General features: G+C 33.8%; 1 protein-coding gene across 1 annotated transcript in view; it reads right to left on the bottom strand.

The window, feature by feature from the left end:
- Positions 1-3,668: 3,668 nt before the first annotated feature.
- VCAN (versican) overlaps positions 3,669-20,959 on the bottom strand; it is an 83,620-nt gene continuing 66,329 nt past the window's right edge. Inside the window, exons 14-16 of the mRNA XM_015832558.1 lie at positions 7,374-7,518; positions 5,888-6,070; positions 3,669-5,551 (exon numbers count right to left, since the gene is read on the bottom strand). Of these exons, the coding sequence (XP_015688044.1) occupies positions 5,421-5,551; positions 5,888-6,070; positions 7,374-7,518 (459 nt within the window). The 3' untranslated portion in view covers positions 3,669-5,420. The remainder of the gene's footprint in view (positions 5,552-5,887; positions 6,071-7,373; positions 7,519-20,959) is intronic.

Here is a 20,959-nt window from a genome sequence, read left to right on the forward strand (position 1 = left end):
TAGGCAAATGACCAGTTACAGGGTTATGAGCCAACTTCCCCACCCCAAAAATAAGTCACTCTGACAGATAACCACTCAGCACGGTAAAAAAAAAAACAATCAAAAGAAAATTATCCTACAAACTTTTGATATAATGCCCTATATACATATGATGTACGAACAGGCTAAACAGGTTTTGCCCTGTTTAAATTAAATGATATAGAGCAGGGGTGTCAAACTTAATTTCACTGAGGGCCGCATCAGCATTGCGGTTGCCCTTGGGGGGCCGGGTGGGTGTGGCAAGAGTGGGTGCAGCCTACTGGGTGGGCATGGATGGAATGGGTGTGGCCTACTGGGTAGGCGTGGCCAGTTCTACATCATTCGCATCAAGAGTGCCTGTGGGGGCCTGGGCAGGAGTGGGACAGATCTGAGGATCTCTGGCAGAAGGGGGTGGGACCAGGACAAGTGCCAAGGCATGGTGCACCGGGACAAGTGCCAAGATGGCCACCACAAAATTGTACATTGGCTCCTGGCTGGCCTGGGCCAGAGCCAAGGAAGGGGAGGGTTGTTCCCTCACTGTTTCCAGGATGGCTTCATGGGCCACATGAAACCACTTCGCGGGCCGCATCCGGCCCCTGGGCCTTGTGTTTGACATGTCTGATATAGATTATCAGAATGAAGTTATTAGAATTTCACAATGTAGGAACATTTTTGGTTGTGAAAATTACTTGAATATACTTACTTTCCTCAAGTTGAGAAAATAAATTTTAGGGCTAGATACAGTGTTCTCCCTTCTGCACGTTTTCCAAAATACTCTTGTATCTCATTTGCTCAGTGCTGATCACTGATCTGAATCTGGGAGATTAAAACAGCACATCCTATTTTATTTTGCTTTACAGTATTTTATTATAATATATATGAAGTTTGGCACCTTCTGCATCAATATCAACCTATATCCAAAATGGGCAAATTGCTGCTTCTTTTTGACACAAACTATTGTGATGTGCATAAGAAGTATTTCCATATCTAAAGTAAAAATAAGAAAATACATAATGCAAACATGACCAACCAGTATTTTACCAATGTATTTTGTAAAGTTGCTGGTTATTGATCATAAATAACCATACATTCATATAACTGTGTTTTTACACTTCATTATTTTATTATTTTCAGATATATAGGTTCATTTTTTAAAGGAAATATTTTTTCCTGGAACCTTAAATGAACAGGGTTGTATTTTACTCTTTCCTAAAAAGAATTATTCAGACCAGGGTTCTTGACATTTCTGTCTTTCACTGATGTACATAAAAATGATCATTTAAGCAAAGAACTGATTTAGATTGTTTCCATGTTTTGCAGCATATATAAAAAAAATGCTCATTAATTCCTGCCAGGAAAATTTCATGGACATGTCAATGAAGACAACAGAAATGAAGCTGAACTCAAAGAAAACTTTAAAAAAATGTGTGGTGAAATATAGACATCTTGAATATCAACTTCAGACACCTGCCAGGTTCTCACAAATCTACTATATTTTTATTTAATTGCCTGTCAAACAATTAAATGGCAATCTAACTGGATTATGCTGCTTGAAGTCTATGCTCTCAATATGCAGAGAGTTTATAAAAGCACTCACAAAATGTTAATTCCAAGTGTGCCAACAATGTAAAACACTAACTTGTTTTGGGGCTACATTCCATATATATATTTATATTCTGTATAAAACAAGCCTTAAGTAGGTAACCTGTATATATGTATGTAAGTATTTGTGTTAAGATTGGATGGGCTGGGACTCCACATGACTTGGTTGCCTGGAGTTCATCATCCTATTGAAAGAGATTTCAAGCAAATGCCAAAGACCAGATTTAGTCAAGTCAAAGCTGCACTTGTAACAGAATAAGAGTTACAAGTTAAGAGTCAAACCCACTGCTCAAGCAGGAAACCCTATACCATTTCAAATGGTTGTCCACCCTCTTCTTAAAAACCTTCAATACTGGACCACCCACAATTTCTGGAGGCAATTTCGTGCCACTGGTTTATTTTTCTCACTGGTTAGGAAATTTCTCCTTAGTTCTAGGTTGGTTCACTCCTTGATTAGTTTCTATCCATTGCTTTTGTGAACTATTTGCCAAATATAGAAGTACAGTAGCCTAATGCTGGAATACCACTTTGTTCTTCTGAAACTTGAAGACAATTTAAAGCTCCTGTTTATAGCACAGGAAGAGCTATAAACAGGAGCTATAAGCTCCTGTTTATAGGTCTTCCTGTGCTGATTTTTGAGTGTAGAGATTTGTTCTTCATTAAAAATAAAAATATTATTTTACAATTGTTCAATTAATGAGTGGTGATTGCATTAGGATAATTATCTAATTATCCTAGGGAATCTGGCAATATTGACCAAAGAACCATTCATTGTTACAGCATTGACACAGAATTCAACATCTAGTTGCACAGTGTCATGTTCTCAGTGGGGACCAGCAGTCCTTGATCTTTGGAATCCCTTTTCCATATTAGGTAGTTTTAATGGGCCACCAAGGGAAAAGTGGAACAGCTTGAAGGCAGATGTATGAACAATAAGCATTGATCTTTTGCACTTCCTTACAATATATGTGGTCAGTTGAGAGTTGAGCAGAGAGAAGTTTATAAATCTTGAATAATTTTCTTCAAGGCAGATGAGCAAAGCAAGGAACAAAAATGGAGAAAATGCCTGTATATATGAAATTCTATACAGATCATGGCACTGTTATAATGCAGAGTTTTAAAAAGAAATCTGAGTATCTATTTTCTTGTTCATTGCCTGAATCAATATGGGAAAGAAAGAAAATGTATTTCTTCATTTAGCACAAGGTTCGATTTGCTTCTTTGGAAATGCAGCACAAATAGATCATGTTTCTGTTGTATTTTCACATCATTTGAAGAAATTTTGCTAATAGGGTTAGGTCAAAATTTCATTTCCCCTAATTTTCGTTGCTAAATTTCTGACCTAAAAGCTATGAATTGTGTGCTAATATAAAACAAAGAGCAAAAGATGTATTTCAGTACAAATACTGAAAAACCGTGACAAAGTCTACATTGAAGTATTTTTGTATAAAACAGTACAAAATATATCATTAACTGAGAATAGTCTTAGTTTATACATTTACTATATATACATGGTATATTATAAAACATCTTTAATGAATCATTATCTAATGATTATGGTCTACTCAATTTTGCAATAAAGGTTTATCGACTTGGGTTAAAAAGTTATTATTAAACTGTAATAAAAACAGCATGAAAGTGCCTGTATATCTAAGTATTTGTTGTTCTTAATTATCTGATTTCACTCTTTAGCAGAAATTGAGCTTACATTGACTTAAATTTCAAGAACATGCAGTCAACAGGAGAAACCACAGAGGAGCAAATAAGATTTCTTTGGTGAGTCAGAATCATATATAAATTTGAAAGATCCACATTATACACAATAAAAAACAGAATATAAATAGCAAAAAAGGGACTTTAAAAGAAAACCAGGAAAATATGCATGGTTTAAAAAGTGATAATCTTTTATAAGAGAGTATGACAAATCAGAATAATCAGGTAAAGCCTGATTTTTCTAATTTCACATTTCAGAAAATTGGTTGAAATAATTGGAATTTATGGATAATTTTAGCAAGAAAGAGTACAGCGAAGAGGAAAATTGTGATGTACTCATTCTAATCCAATATCAGAACAACCACCATAAGACTGCTCTGTTTCAGAGAATGATGGTTCAGATAGTTGAGATTTCCTCCACAATTTAATTTTTGCTCATCACACAATAGGGAATTCGTCCATTATTATGTGGATTCATTATAGCATTATGAATGCTAAATAATATTATATAGGAAATATACCATATATGAAAGACACCAAATCAAAATTAACTCTTATAAATGTATACTACTTGAGTTTGCATTCAAATGAAATATTTCCTACATAAAAAGTTGTGCATTGATCCAAGTCCAGTTTGTTGAATTTGAGAATGCCCAAGAAATCTACTCATAACCTTTTGGAAGATGTAAAAGCAAGCTAGATGAATCAATGTGGGGTCTTATACTGGATAGATTTAACAATAAATATCATCACAGACTTTAAAATTATCCTCTTCTATAGCTAATTGTTCTAGTAGATTGTGTGAGGTTGAGTATTGAAGAAAAGATAATTCCTGTCTTCCACACTTGAATGTACTATGAAAAAGAAGCATACAATATATTTATGGGCTCATATTTTTCTGAGGCAAAGATTCATATTACCATAAATAAATGATCTGATTTATTAGATTTTATTTTTCCCTTCAAGCAGAAAAACATTTGAAACCAACTCTTGTTCTTCCCAATGCATCAGTTGGGTTTGACAGCTGTCAGGATAGAAAGAACATCCAATAAATTATATCTGTATGGCTTACTTCATTTATTTATGTACGCTTCACAGCTGCAGCATTCATACACAAACATTCATTACTTTATAAAAAGATTAAAAATGGTTATATATATTTTATATACAAAATTATTTACTTTTTTAAATTTTATTTTACAAAAAAGTAGGTCTATATATCTCCATCTTAAAATGCAGAGAGCTGTAAAATAGACCCATGATTAGTGTTGGAAAAGTTTATTTTTTTAAAAAAAATGGCCCTGGTTGAAAATTAAAGTATTAGCCTTTATTACTATTATTATTGTTATTATTAATCCTACAGGCCCTCCTTGTCAACTTTTTTAAGAGTCCTCAAGTCCTTTGTGATCAGTGCCAAGGCTGGAAAGGCAAAAGTTAAGTTCCATATTGGAGTCACTTCTTCTAAGTTGCTCTTATTTTCATGTTCCTTGTGAAAGTTTTTCCATAAATTCTACAGCTCTTCATTAGAAAATAGCTGTTTCTTGACCGAGATACTACTTTCACAGTTCATCTTCAGCTTGTAATAGCTGCGTCTCCTATGTTTACAAAATGATTGCTGATAACAGTTTAAAATTATTTCCAGCCTAATAAAGTACCTCCTAGACAAGCAACATAAATGATTAAAGATCTCTGAAGCCAAATGGTCATAAATAAGCCTGAACTTAGTTTGACATCTTATTGTATATACAGGTTTTTTTAAAAAATACAACACACTTAAACACTATTAAATCATCTTATTTACATTATCATTGGTGCTAAAATGGAAGAGTTTAATTACTACAGGTACTGGGGTAAAGAGTCAAATAATCCCTCACCAATGACATACAGAAATTAACATACTAGATAGGCTGGAAATTATTCCCTTTTCAATATTTTTCAATATTTTCATTTGTAGCCATCATTGATATGTGTTGTAAATACTCAGGTCCATATGTATTCCAAAATGCTGGGTAATCCTTTACTTTTATAAGGCACCATATGTTAGGGCATTCTGGTATGGCAAATGTCCCACTTTTACCAGAGTGGGTTCAGCGCCTTGAATCCTGCCATGTCCTGATCCAACGATGAAAATGTTTTGATGAATTAAATGAGTTTACCTTTCCTGGTGAATAATTTTTATAATAATATTTTTTAGAATAAGTCCTTTGGAATGAAGATGCTGAAAAGAAAAAAACAGAGAAGGAAAGCTTTACAAATGTGCTAACAGAAGGAATGCAATGTATAACATATATAATCAGATTCAGACATTGGCTAGTGTACTATAGTCTCTTCCATAGTAAACTTTTTTCCCATTCTCCTGGTAAGCATCAAATCATTCAGTTGCCCAATTCTTTCAGTTATTTCAATTCACAGAACAGTGGTCAGATCACTATGTAGATTGAAGATACTTTATGGGAAAGAAAAGTTGTTTTTCCTTTATCCTGTAGAAGTTTTCACCAGGATAGAAATGATTTAAGCATAAGCAATCATATTTTCCTCCACATAATCTACTCACGATTCATGCAGCTAATTTTAGGTAAGTCCCATCGTCCATTTCCTTGGCATCTGATTATTGGAACATGTCGCTGGATGAAGCCATCTTTACAATGGTATCTGATCAATGAGTTAATTTCATAACGGGGCTTCATTTTTCCAAAGGTCTTTGCATTTTCTACCACTGGTGGCTGGCCACAAGCAACTGAAAATACAAATTACAATTTTTATAAACTGTAAGTTTTTTTGTATCAGTCAATCTCGACCTTTACTTCAACAAGGCCATCTATTCATCCATCGATGGGTCTTCAGATCATATATTCTAACCACAAAAAAAACCCACTATAAAACTTAAACCAATCATAAAAATAGAAAATATGGGAAAATATGTTATCATGTTTAAGTGCATTCTTTTGTACAATTCCTGTATAAATTATTTGAAAATATTTTTGTCCATTATTCCATTAGAAAACTAAAAAGCTGCATTGTGTATATTATACTGCATGTTACATACTTGGATATAACACTTCCTTGTGCTATAAAAATTGTTGTTTATGCAAATGACTAATCATTCATACAAGTCTATACTCTACTATGACATGAAGGTTCCACTATTAGCCCAATGTTACAATTAATTCATGAATAAAACACTTTACTTATTGGTGATAATAAAGCACATAAGTGGCCAGAATATATCAATATTGTAATGATTCCAAGTTTTGTTTGAGAACCTAGAATTATTTGCTCAATGTGTATCGCATATCCTTGTATTAAACTTCACATGTCATTTCAATGCATATTCCTTCAAGTTATAAAAATAATGTTAGAGTTCTTTGATATTTATGTTGTAAGCACGCTAAATAATTTGGTGTCATCAGCAAACCAGCTATCAGTTTGTCAGCTTTAAATGATTTATGAAGACATAGCGTTCATTGACCAGACTTATTCGTCTTATATATCTCAGTTGAAAATATGGACCACTCCCTCTCTATTTTCTGTTCTATAAGCAACAAAAGAGTCATAAGATATTCGATAATTACAATGCTGGCACAGATTGTTTAAAATCTTTGTTTAAAATCTTCTGAAATTTCAATGCTCACAAAAACTTACATGTTCACATGCTTACTCAACTCTGAGAATTTGAAAAGTCTTAGTTTTATAGTACCCAGGTTGTTCTTTATATCTTTTTTATTTTTAATAATGCTTTTCACTAATTTAATTAGAATGGAAATTTAACTAGTTATTAGTTTCTTTGTTCCTTCTTAGCTACATTCTAATCTTCTGATACAGTTATATTACTTTTTTTAAGACAAGCAAGTAACTTTATATTTATATTATTTAAGAGCTCCTGGATATATAATTTCCTATATCCATTTTTTTCACTGCCATAGCTCAACTTATAATGAGTTGCTCATTTTTCAAGCATCAAAATCTTGCACATACAAGTGTATTGAAGTTTTAAAAGCAACAATATATTTATTGCATAGGTATAAATTGGACTTATTTACCTGTTCCTTTCTTGCATGTGTAAGTAAGATGATAATTGCATGGTACATCATTCCACTGACCATTTTCATGCCAAATTATAACAACACAATCTTCTCCAGAAGAAAAGAAACTATCTGGCTGTTTTGGTCTCCAGTTTTCATATTGCTACAGAAGACAAAACACAAATAATCAGAATGTGAACCCCGGCAAAGTTGTATTTGAATAAAATAAACTGAACACCAAAGGACAAACTGCAAATGTTGTCATCAGGGGAAAAAAAAGTCAGAATAGAATATTTTGGTCCACTACAGATATAAAATTTACCATTTAAACATGCACCTAATAGGAGAGGCTGAAAATCATTTTTACTACAGCACAAGAGTGCAAAACTTTCTATTCCTGTGAAATCAAAATTGTGGCAGCAGCATCCAGCCAAATACTGCTGATATTGAAAAGTAAAAAAAAAGCTTTCAAATCAGTAATTTTTAGATTTGATTTATTAGGTTTCTAATAAGTATTTGAGTTTCTTGTCTTCTCCTTTTCTGCAAAATGATACTACAGTTACTGTGAAGTAAATTTAGATGCTTTGGGTTCTTCTCAAGGCAAATCTGCCATGGATGTCTACAACATTATCTTCTTTATAAAGTTAAAATACTAAATCCAATCCTACCTTATACTCTGTCCACAAAAAAGAGTTTGCCTTTCAAAAGTAATTCCTTTGTAGTTTTGGTTGGGTGTGTATTTCTTGAAAATGTTCTTGACTTACTCTAAAGATTATCAAAAGTCTTTCTTAATGGCAGAGTCAGAACAGCACTACAGGCAGTCCTCGACTTACAAATACGACTGAACCCAAAATTTCTGTTGCTAAGCAAGACATTTATTAAGGTGAATTTTGTCCCATTTTATGACTTTCCTTGTTACATCTGTTAAGTAAATACTTCAGTTGTTAAGTTAATAACACGGTTGTTAAGCGAATCTGGCTTCCCCACTGACTTTGTTTGTCAAAAGATAACCAAAGGTAATCACATGACCCCAGGACATTGCAACCATCATAAATATGAGTCAGTGGCCAAGTGTCTGAATTTTGATCACATGATCATTGGGATGCTGCAATGGTCAGAAGTGTGAAAAATGGTCATGCCACTTTTTTCAGTGCTATTGTAACTTTGAACTAAACAAACTGTGGTAAGTCGAGGACTACTGTACATTATTTTTGCCTTGGTTCTTCTTTTAAGAAAAATGATCAGGTAAGGGAATAAATAAAAGGAATGCTTGAAGACATCTACCTCACTATTCTTTAGGATGTTATTTTTTTCTCTTTACTACTAGAAATTAATGGAGATAAAAAATACATTTCAAGGAAAGCAAGCATGTCTATAAATGCTAGGCGCTTATCAACCAATCCATCCCATAAATGGGTAAAAGACAGGAATTTAAGTGCTTTTTTTCTTTTTCATTTCAGCACTTGGAGTTGTTCCATATACACACTTGTAAAAGGTTCAAATTGTTTTGTTTTAATCTTTATAAAGTAATCCAAACACAGTATTTTAAGTACATTTTTAATAAAGTTAATGAACTAAATGTGCTGTTTAGTTACTGGAACCATCAAATATCTTTATACATATATAGTACATATTCTTTTTTACCTGTTTTTCCAACACTAAATTTGCTTATCAAATGCAATGTTTTAATTATCTAAGTAAGTTAATTGCAACATTCTAATTTGGGATGCATTAAGCCTATTGCCAGTGCCAGGTAATAAAACATGTTTTTATTGTAAAGAGATGAAGCCGTTTTCTCCAAGACTTGATCAAACCACAGCATGCCTGGGCTTTGAAGTTGCAGCTGCCAATTGATTTGGAAAGGCTGCTTTACAGCTGTTTCCTACATATGTGGTTCTTTGAGTACATAGCATTTAATGACACGTTATTTCATATTGCAAATTGTTCAAGATTTAGTTCTACTTCAGGGGTGTCAAACTGCCGGCCAGCGGGCCGGTTTCATCATACCATAGCTGCGCCCATCCCACTGCCGGCAATGCAAAAAGAGTTGCGTACATCCTGACACATCACGTGATGTGGCGAGTTTGACACCCGTGTTCTAGTTGTTCCTTTAATCTGAAATAATCATTTCAGATTCATTGTTTGACTTGCATTCTCTATATTTTAGAACCTCAGTCTCAGTTTTGGCTCAAGAGAGCTAAATTATTGCCTCTCTCAGATTATTTAAAATAACAGAATTGGAAAGGAGCTTGGAGGTTTTTCAGTCAAACCCCTGCTCAAGCAGGAGACCCTGGCTGAGGAATTCTGGGAGTTGAAGTCCACAAGTCATAAAAAGGCCAAGTTTGAAGACCCCTACCCTATACTATAATTTTCTCCAGCACCACTATTCACAGGCATCAATTTTCCAATGGTCCATATTTTCCAGCGATGTATTACATCTATGAAGATCATCATGCACCTTTGTATCAGTATGATATGTCTGCATTTCAAAATTTTGTCTGAATCTGGAAGAGTCACTATATAAAATATTAACATGTGCGAAAATGGACAGGCTTACAATAGTTTTGAAAGACAAATGTGGATCAGTTTACTTCGAAACCTGGGATAACTTTTACCGCTGGAGAGATTCGAGGAGGACGGTTAGGATTAAAGACTAACGTTAAGATAGAAATATATGTTATTTTAGAATAAGTACTGTATATAAAACTTAGATGTATATTCAGAGATGAAGAACCGACTGTAAAATGTGGAATAATTTGATAAGAATGTATATGCTGGAATGTCACGTTATATCCAATGTTTTTTTTAAATTGTATTATAAATAAAATTTTGGGGGAAAAAACTTTTTTTCTCTGAATCTGTTATAGTTTTGCTCCTAAGTACCACTATCTTTATTTCACTTTCTCTTGGAATTTTTGAACCTAGAAATATATCATTCCTAGGCCTAAAATACCAGTTTCATTTCTACTTATTTGCATTGATAGGTAGTTTTGATTGGTTGACTGATCGATATAGAACAGATTAATTCTTGCATTCTCTTTTTTCAGCAAGTTTCCTTAAATCTTTTTTGTTTATTTTTAAACATCAAAATGATATTATTAGCATATCTGAGGTTGTGAATGCTTCTCCCAGCAGTTTTATATATTTTGTATCTAAGTTAATATAATAGGATGATATTACATAACCTTAGCATACTTTCTTCCAAGTGCTGAACAATTTAGTTGTTGTACTTCTTGTAGCTCTTATTTTTAGATTGTTGAAGTCTGGATGGAAACATAAGGAACATTTTCTGACTAGCACCAGATATTAGTGCAAATGTTTAGTAATTCCAGTATTACTTAATGTATTCTTTTTTGATAAATTGATTGATCTTTCCCTGAGCTTTCTATATCAGTTTAGAAAACATACTTACGTAGCATTTTTAATTTAATTGTTTTAAATAATTCTGGTGGGCTTTATTAAGTCCTGCAATTCTGCTCTTAGGCAGTATTTTCTAGAGTTCCTTTAAGTCATTTTTAGAATATTGATGATACAACCTGTATAGTCCATGATATCCAAAGTTTAGGAAACAACTCAAAAATGAAAAGATACTAATTTATATTATTTCAACTATACCTTTCCAATTGCACAAATTGCTTTCATTATGAAACTGTGTTGACTGTATGAAATGGGGTTTGTACAAATGCTCTGAGTGTACATTCAGTTTGTAACTCAGAGCATTTAAGTTCCAGGTAAATCTTGGAAATCTTATAATCTTACTACAAAACAACAAGAATAATAAAACTAGCAAATTTTTGCAAACAAAAAAAATATTTCATATTGGATATTATCACTATGCACATTTGCTTTGGCACTGTAATTCTCACATTGCTTTTACCAATGCCAGGCCCACTTAATACAGGCCCTTTAACTGCTTTCTTAATTCTTCATCCTTCATACAAACTAATTTTTATTACCTTATTTGGGCATATGAACTTCGGGAACAAATTCATATAAGAACATTTTAAAATATAAACCAAGTCTTTGTGATACAACTAGATCTTGTTTTTTTTTTCCTAAGTAAAAATGAAAATCAAATTTGCTGGCAGATATCAATTTGTTGACGAATCTCAGCATACCAGATGGGAAGTCTGTAAGCAATAGTAACAACCTATATACAGCTCATGTGACAACCCAACCCTTAAATTCTCCCACTGACTGGGAAATAGATTACACAAATTAATGTGAAGAAAATGAAGAAAGGTGAATGACCCTCTTTTATGACAAGATATCACCTCTTAAACTCCAGAACTGTAATCTTGCCCCATGATAAATCTGGATTTGATTAAAGAAAAAAAATTACAAGTGCAATATAAAGCTTATGGATTAGTCCTCAGTGTTAAAGAAATCTAATTTAATTAGGGCTGTTTCAAGCAATGTAAAAAGCAAAAGATCCTATATTCATATCTCTGTTCTTTCTGTTCTTAAGTCTTTTTCAAGTCACAGATATTATGACAAGAGTTGGCAAAGTAGAAACTGTTTCCCTGAATTGTCCAAAAACAAAGTAACAATGAATGGCCCCATAATCTGTTAAGTAATTACTTCATTCAAATAGTCAGAATACCTATAGATATGTGGAAGCTCAAATCAGCTATTCCACATTCCTTACAATTGGATTCAGAGCTTCTCAACCCTGACATACTGATTTCTGTCTCTGATCTTTTTCTTTTCTTACTGTATGGTAACAGCCCCACTTAAATGACAAAAGATATAGACCAGGGAAGGCTAGAGGCTGGAGAAGAGATGGACATTCTTTCAGAACACGTGTAAATAATTTCCTTTTCACGTTTCAAATACAGGAAAGTATGCCCCACAAAGAACAAATAATAAACTGAAATTGGAAATGTTTAGGATTAATTATATTTTCCCAGATTACTCTTTTTAAAATGGGCGCATGTTTCTTTCCCCATTTTATCAATCCCAAATGATAAATTATGCTGAGAAACTCTGACTAGGTTAAGATACTCAATAAATTATATACTTTAGTAGAGTTAATTATATGACTGCATTCCTATTTTTATCCATTTGCATTAACACACATTTCATGCCAAAAGAGGTAAATCTGCCTTCTTAACAGCTTAGTGATTTGATAATTAATAAGTAATCCTCATACTTCTTCAAACTTTGAGTATTGCCCAAGTCAGAATTGGTATCTAAACAATTATCTGCTGTGTAAATTAAAACTAAGCAATTGTTAAATAGAGTTTATTTTCAACAAGTTTAAAACATGGCCAGAAACCTTAATTATATGGTGCCACTAACTAGAATTTCCTTTTCCATAATCCTCTCTATATCCTGAAAAACACTCTTCCATTGTAGCCGAAAATTGTCTGGAGCTGGTTATTTAAACAGTGTATTTCTTATACTAATCAATGTGCTCTATAATTTAGTAACAATTTCTTTCCATGACCATATTCCATCTATTAGACAAGTGACCTGCTGAGATTACCACAGACAAATTCAATCGAAGATCTTTGTAAATTTGTTTTCTTGTTGAAAGAATTCATTTAAATGCATACTTTTAAAAATAAATAGATTTTTCAATATCAAATGCATGGTTACAAACATACTTGAATCCTGAGCAGCTGAATTTGTTAATAAAACTGCAAACTACAATACATCCTGCTGTATTGCTGCATAATGCATGAAGTCCTGATATTAAAAGATTTTTTTAAGTAATTACTTTCAAAATTCTTCAAGCTCGGGAATTTTGTAATAAAACACTACTAACTCAGTATCAGATTCAGAAAAGCATGTCCTTTTAAATCTAGTGTTTTATCTATACTTTACTCCATTTTTAAATTTCCCATAATGCCCTTGATTTAGCCTCACACACCTACCATAGTCAAGATGATCACTAGAGCCACCTGAATTTGGACATTTACAAAAAAGCTGGTGCAGAAATACAGATTTGTAAAGCAGAAGTGAGTCAGATCATATGCTGAGTAAACACATAACGCTTGCTAAGATAACTATGCAGTAACGCTTTCTTTTTCTGGGGCTTGTGTGGCTGCTATCAACAGCTGAAGCACGGAAGAGTAAAATTTTACCTACAATGGAAGACTGGAGATTGAAAGTTTCGAACCTTGCTGAAATGGCAAAGATTTCGGCTTACTTGAAGAATCATTCAAACGAACAATTTTTATTAATATGGAGAAGATGGATTGTTTATATTCAAAAAAAGCATAGAGTGGTGGAATATAATCTAGGTTTTTAGTAAATTTGTTTTTCTTTTTTTTCTTTTTAATATATTTTACCTATACATGTAGAACAATACATTTTGTGGAGTTAGAGATATTAATATTTGTTTACTTATATCTGAATATTATCCTGGGATTAGGTTTGGGAAGTCCGGGGGGGAGGGGGGAGGGGGGTTTTATAGCTTTATAGCATTGTGTAATATTTGTGTTGTTTTTTTTTTATGATGAAAATAATAAAAATTTTATACATGGGGAAAAAAAAACAAACAGCTGAAGCACAATCTCAGGGTGGAAAAACAGCTTTGCTTGATTAATTGCTGATGGACAGCAGAATCTTTAAACATCCTCCAATATCTTTCTGAAAAATTTTATTGTTATGCTCTATTGAAAATATAATAAGCAGGAAGTATCTGGATAACTTGTTGGCGGGGACATGTAGGCTATTCCAGATATGGGAACCTTTACTTACAAGACTTGAATACAATGTCTTGTATTCCTTGTGCTATTCCCTGAAATAACAAGTTCTCCCTACTATATTTCACTGGACAGATTCAGTTTTGGAAATATCAAGGTCCATTCCCAACAGAAGCTGTATGCATTACGCATGCCCCTGTACATCCAAAATCCTAGATTACTCTTTCCATCTGTATCTTTGTATAACATATATCTTGGCCTTGTCTTCTCTTGGATCAGTATGTCTTTTATTATCTTTAAATACTTTTGCACTACTTAGGGGTCTCATTTTCCCAATTCTATTTTATTCTTTTTTCTCTACAGTGACCATCATTCTAAATATATATGCTACATATTTTAAGGGCCACTTACATACTGCATAGCAGCCAATCCAGGTTTACACCAAAAATATTACAGCTGGCTTAAGTCTCTAGTGGAAAATTATCATTCCTGAAGCTAGAGCCATTTCTTTTAGGTAATTGCATATTGCATAAATCTTCAACCTTTCAGAGCAGCTGTCTATAGAAACAAGAAGGGGCGTTATGTAAAAAAATTAAATGGACTTAGTATTATGCATCTGAAAATCAGTTTGAAATCTATAGAATCCCCTTCAATGCAATAAATATTTTACAATTATCCAGTAGATGGTGCTGTCTAATCATTACTGTTGTAGGCTAATCAATGTCCTTGATTAAATTGTTAAATATTTCATTATACTAGAAATATACCATTCCTTTGCTGTTCAGTAAAATGTCCATAGAAATTAACTATATGATACCTTGTGCCTTAGGTGAATATTTTCATCTTAATGGTATATTTTGCTAAATGTGCTAATAGTCAATAAAAACAGAGAAAGACAAGTTGTACAAGTTTTAACAATTTTTCATTGTTGGACTAATGGTTTGACCAAAATATTTAGAACATAGTCTTAGAATTCTCATTTCCATTATTTCCCACCTTATAAGTATGAAGAACAAATGGACACTTCATTTTTCTGTTATAATGTAATAATAAAGATGCTCATATGTCAAGCTCAAATTCTGGAGACTACATGGGCACACCCATATCCCTTTCTTGACAACTATACAAAACATGGTTGCCAGTGCCTTCTGTATTTTTTTCCCATTTATTGTCTAAATCTGGATGCTAGCACGTTACAGAAGCATTTCATGCTATTTGAGAGTCCTAACAAGAATACGAAAAGTAATTTGCAAAATAGAACAAAGTATATTATTACCCCAAACATGAAAAACCAAGACCATAAAATTAAAAGGAACACAATTAAAACCTTACATGTTATATTTTTTAAAAAGTGACAACATATAAATGGAATATTTTCGCTGTCAAAATGCAATCGAGGTGGTGTTAAGCTAATAGGAATTTCATAGGTTATTTTTACTGCAAAAATCTGTCTGTCTGTCTTACATTTAGATTATCATTAACAATTCTGCAAAAACAAAAATACTTATAGATTATATTTTTCTCTATGCAATCTTTAAACTTCTGTTTGTGGCATAATATATCTATAATATTAATATTAACATAAATAAACAGCATTAATAAATAGCATTAATACATTAATAGTAATATGAATAAAAGCAATGCTAATTAATACAAACACTTCAAATACAAATGCTAGTCCCAGCATAACTAATCAACTGAAATATAAAATACACAGGAAAAGAGAAATGAGATGTACTTATGTATAATGCCAGATAAACCTCCATCAGAATGGCATCAATAACCAGACAGCCATTTCCTTTATGATTCCCTACTTAATTTTAGCATATCAAATGAAATCTCACAATGTTTCCTAAAAGTAAGACAGGAAGGGCAGAGCAATCAGTTCCATAAGCTCATTGTTAAAGCCTTATTTTCATACCAGACAATTTTGCACAGCACAGCTTGATTTGACAGACAATTTAAAATAGGAACTGGGACTGTCTCAGAAATAATGAAAAAAATGTAATTGGTATATTTTAGGCAAAATGTGTCTATGCTACCCATTATTAATTGAGAGGCATACGATACCACTTTCGATGACCTCTGAATTAAGTTCAATCCAGTATTTCATTAAATACAGTATGAAAATCAAGGAAAAATGTATAAAAACATGGATCAAAATGGCAAGCTCAGAATCTTGATGGTTTTGAAGTATTAATTTATTAATCTATTCTTTATTCTCCATGCAAACAGCTTAAATGCACAGTTAATGTATATTTGAGATCACTGTTAGGCAACAAAATATGGAACTATGGCTATAGGATTTTAGATTTTGTTTTCTAAAACTAAGCCCACGCCATGTTCCATATTGCACAGGGGGAAAATACTAATTTCCTTTATAGTATTATAGGGTGATTACAAGTGTATAATGCTAAAACCTCCAAGTTTAACCCTTTGTATTAACATGCATTCGAGCCTTCATTATAAAACTACATTGTACTTTTAAAATCAACATAAATATCTAGCTATGCAGGTGCCACCTTTCAAAAGTCTGCAACCAGCATAGCAATTGTGAAGAATTCTGGGAGTTACTGTAAGACCGCACATCTGGAAATTGTACAGGTTGGGAAATATTGTTTTATGCAAATCATTGGACCCCACACATTGCTTTGTCCTTGCATCTTCCTCATTTTTAGCAACATTGCAGAAAACAAAGTTCTGGGAATCAGCAGATAAAATGCACCTTTCTTGATTTTCATTCCTAATTCTCATTGTTCTATCCCACTTCTATTTATTTCTCATGGGTGCATGATAAAGATTTGGCACTGTTGAAATTATTTTTATTTTTGCTGTCTTGCTTTTAGATTCCTTTGAGATTAAGGAAACATTGGATTATCTAAAAGACAGAAATCCTGGTTTCTCTTACAAAATCATCTAAAGCACAGTTGTCAAACTCGCCGCGTCATGTGACGTGTCACAATGTATCGTGACTTTTTTCGCATTACCGAAGCTGGGGTGAGCGCGGCCTCCATATGATGCAACTGGCCCACCAGCCGGCAATTTGACACCCCTGTTCTAAAGAGTAAATATCAACATTACATCATTTCAAATTGTTATGGTATTATATTACAATTTCATGAGTTGCATGTTTGAAAAGTATTAGTCATAGATAATAAAACTCATAAATGAATCTGTTTTCTGTGGAGGATAATACTGAGATGGTTGCCAAAACAACAGATGTAAGATGAGAATTTCATTTAAAAGGTTGCTAAAAAAGAAGTCTGCTGTTTAAAAATAATAAAAATGAAAGATTCCTGATACAAATGGTCTTTGCTTAATAGCCATATATTCAGAAACTCTTGAAAGTTACGGTGGTGTTGAATGACGAGTCCCAATTATAGTTCCTTGTAATTGCAGCCACCACAGAGTCCCTGCAACCACATGATCACAACTGAGGTGCTTAGCAACTAGCTCACAATCACAATATTGCAGCATTCTATAGTGATCTGTATTTGTGACCTTCACTGCCAGCATCCAAAAGCAAAATCAATGCAGAAGACAGCAGGAGGTAGCAAATGGCAACCGTGTGACATCCTACTTAATGACAGCATAGGATTTCTTTAACAATGATAATAGGAAGTGCTAGAACTGCTATTGCTAAATGACAGTCACATGACTTCACACTTTAAGACTGCACTGCTTAGCAATGGAAATTCCAGTCTCAACTACTATTGTTAGCTGAGGACTACTTGTACCCACATAAACAGGTATATTTTAAAAAAAAACCTATCCTCAAAATTGTTAATTTTCTAAATTTCTTTTCATAGCTATTGCAGTTTTTTAAAAAATAATGAGCTCCAGGCCAAATCTATGTTTAATGTCTCTTGAACATAAGAGCCTACTGTCAACTTTAAAAAAGGAGCATGGCTGTGGCCATCTTCCTTATTCATTTTTGGTTGACACATTAAAAGGAGGCAGGGGGGATTGCCAGGTGCTTTGCTAATCTAAATAAACGTTTGTCCCTGGGAACCAAGGTCATCGGTTGTGAGACTGCAGGCTGGACCTTTCGTGAAAAGCCTGCCAAGAAGATGTATTAGGAAACTTAGTTGCTTGCATAGCCTTAGGGGTGGGATTTCTTAACTTTGTATTGGGGAATTACTATGTGTGTCTTCAGACTTGGTTTCACTTTTGATGTGTTGATACTTTGTAACTAATCGACATGTTCTTGGCAGAATTTCCAAGCCTAGAAGTTCTGTTTTATTTTTCTCTGTCTGTCGGAACCATGACACCTACCTTGTTTTGCTAAGCAAAAATATCGACTAACGCCTATCTGGAAGGCCTCTGTACTAGTCTGAGCCGGGATGCAATTTTTTATATTAAGTAATATATTTTAAGTAATTAGAGTAATAGGCTTTCCCCCTCTTTAGAGGAAAGCAAATGTCTTATTTTATATACCCCTCTATTTTGAAGACCAAACTTTCTGTTTAGTTTTCAAAATCCCTTTATTACAGGATTCCAAGGATCTCTGGCACAACAGCCCTTTTATGTGCAATCTGTCCACAGTACTTTCAAAGCTTGTTTATTTGTTTTATTTAATTCTCATGGGCAACTTTCATCTACAGCAAACTTAGAGGGTTTTCTCAACTCCTCCTTTATGCTCTCTCTAAAAGTAACCCAGCCACTGATGAAAGAAAGAAAGAAAAAGAGAGAGAGAGAGAGAGAGAGAGAGAGAGAGAGAGAGAGAGAGAGAGAGAGAGAGAGAGAGAGAGAGAGAGAGAGAAAGAAAGAAGAAAGAAAGAAAGAAAGAAAGAAAGAAAGAAAGAAAGAAAGAAAGAAAGAAAGAAAGAAAGAAAGAAAGAAGGTAAGTTTTGGCTTCACATTGCCTTTTTTCCCCTGGCATAGTGGAGTCCCATGTTACAAACATGTGAAATGGGTCTACATTGAAGAGGAAGCCCCATGAGCAGAGGTCTCTGGACAGCTTTAAGGTGGAACATGCCTGTTTAGTCGCTGCCAGCAAGCCAGAAACGAGACACAATCTGGCTGCAGAAGCCGCCCTGTGCATTTAATAAAGCCCTGTATAATGCGAATGAGCTCACCACCATACAAAGTACTAATTATCAGCAGTATTTTCCAGAGGATGTGAATAACTCCCCCTTGTGAGAAAAAGGCCCAAGGCACCACTATGGGTCACTCTGCTTAATCTGAAACAGGAATGGCTCCTTAAGACTGCTATGCTTGTTTGCAAAAGTCCCGAATAGTGAAACAAGTTCAGTAGGAAAAGATAAAAAAACAATATCTGTTGTTGGGGGGGAGGTTCCCCCTCTTTACATAGTTAGGCTTTGATGGTATCAAAGTTGGTAATCAGGAATCCTACTGCATTATTTGAAATTCAGTTTCCCAACAAAGTTTTTGAATACATTCTAATGATGTCTGAAGGGCTGCACTGATTCATGACACACATATATCATTCTGCTTTTTATGAAGCCTAAGCCACTGAAAACCAACTTCAGTAAAACTTCAGTAAAAAAAATCATACTTTAGGCTGTGTTTAATCATCACTTACCTACTCCCACCCTTACCCTTGTATGCTCATGTATAGTGGAATTCTCCTGGTTTTGGCATAAATACAAGTTTCTCAAGCTTTGAAGCATAGTTTTTTCCCCCTACCCTTCTAATGAAGAAATAAGAAATTCAGCAAGAAAAAGGTAGCAACTCGTTAGGTTGCTTGTAAATCTGAAGACCCTATGTATTTAGATGTAATAGGAACTCATAATTTTAACAGCATTTTTAACAGCCTGTTTTTAAATTAGAATTTAGGCTATATCCAAAACCTCAGATGAGTCAGCTGAAACATCAATGTTTTTTTTTTCTCATTGTCTGCAATCCTAAGATTTCTATGAAATGTAGTTACAGTTTTCAGTAAAGTTTCTAGTTGTTGTCTTAAAACCAAATATAGTCGTTTAAATTAAACAGTAAACAAATGGTTTACTAAGGTAGCTTCCCAACTTGAGACTTTAAATATAACTAGCTGGCTTGGATTAAAATCAGAATCAGCTTGGATGTTTCTTTTATTAAGAAGCATGACTTGATTTTATTTCAAAAATGTTTCCTTCGAATATTAGAGACTGCCCTTCACAACATTACAGAACTCCAGAGAAACAGCCAAGTGGGTTCATACTTGTCTGGTCTAGATAAATTTAAATATTTACCTGATCTGCCCTTTGGGTGGCTTATTTAATCTAAAAATATTGAGACATTATTGTGCAAATAATCAGAGTGATGGCTTGTGGTTACTTCTGGAATAACCTAACATTTTTTACCTCCAAAGCTTTGCTAGCAAAGGATTCTTATTGCACTTGCTGGGACTATTTGTAGTATGGTGCGGCATATTAAAAATGCATTGCAAACTGCTCTTTTTATTTTAATTCTAATACCTTTACAACAGCTGAATATTTTTTCTGAGAAAATGTAACCTGCAAATTCTAAAAAGGAAGAAATAGATTCTTAAAAGTTATCTAACTCATTGTTTTGTGATCATACTCTAGTCCTATATATACAAAAGCATTTTAGATTGAACTTAATTGTGAGGAAAAGGGATGCTGTGTTAGCCATCCCTATTTTGGAGCATTCCAAATGAGTCAGAGCTGCAACTTCTAGAATTCTCTGCAATCTGAAGAGCACTTTATTGAGTCACCAGCAATTATTGGCAGTTTATTTAAGTAAAAGAATTGTAATGATTTTTTTGTACAAACATACATTGTTGAACTATAGATGGGGAGGAACAGACTCAGGCTCAACCCTTCCAAGACCGAGTGGCTGTGGCTGCCGGCGCCTCGGCATAGTCAGCTGACCCCATCGCTGACTATAGGGGGCGAAATTTTGGCCCCCTCAGAGAAGGCCCGCAACTTGGGAGTCCTCCTGGATCCACGGCTGACATTGGAAGACCATCTGTCGGCCGTGACCAGGGGG

Source organism: Protobothrops mucrosquamatus, unplaced genomic scaffold, assembly GCF_001527695.2.
Source record: "Protobothrops mucrosquamatus isolate PMUCROS unplaced genomic scaffold, P.Mucros_1.0 scaffold6, whole genome shotgun sequence".
Classification (NCBI taxonomy): Eukaryota; Metazoa; Chordata; class Lepidosauria; order Squamata; family Viperidae; genus Protobothrops; species Protobothrops mucrosquamatus.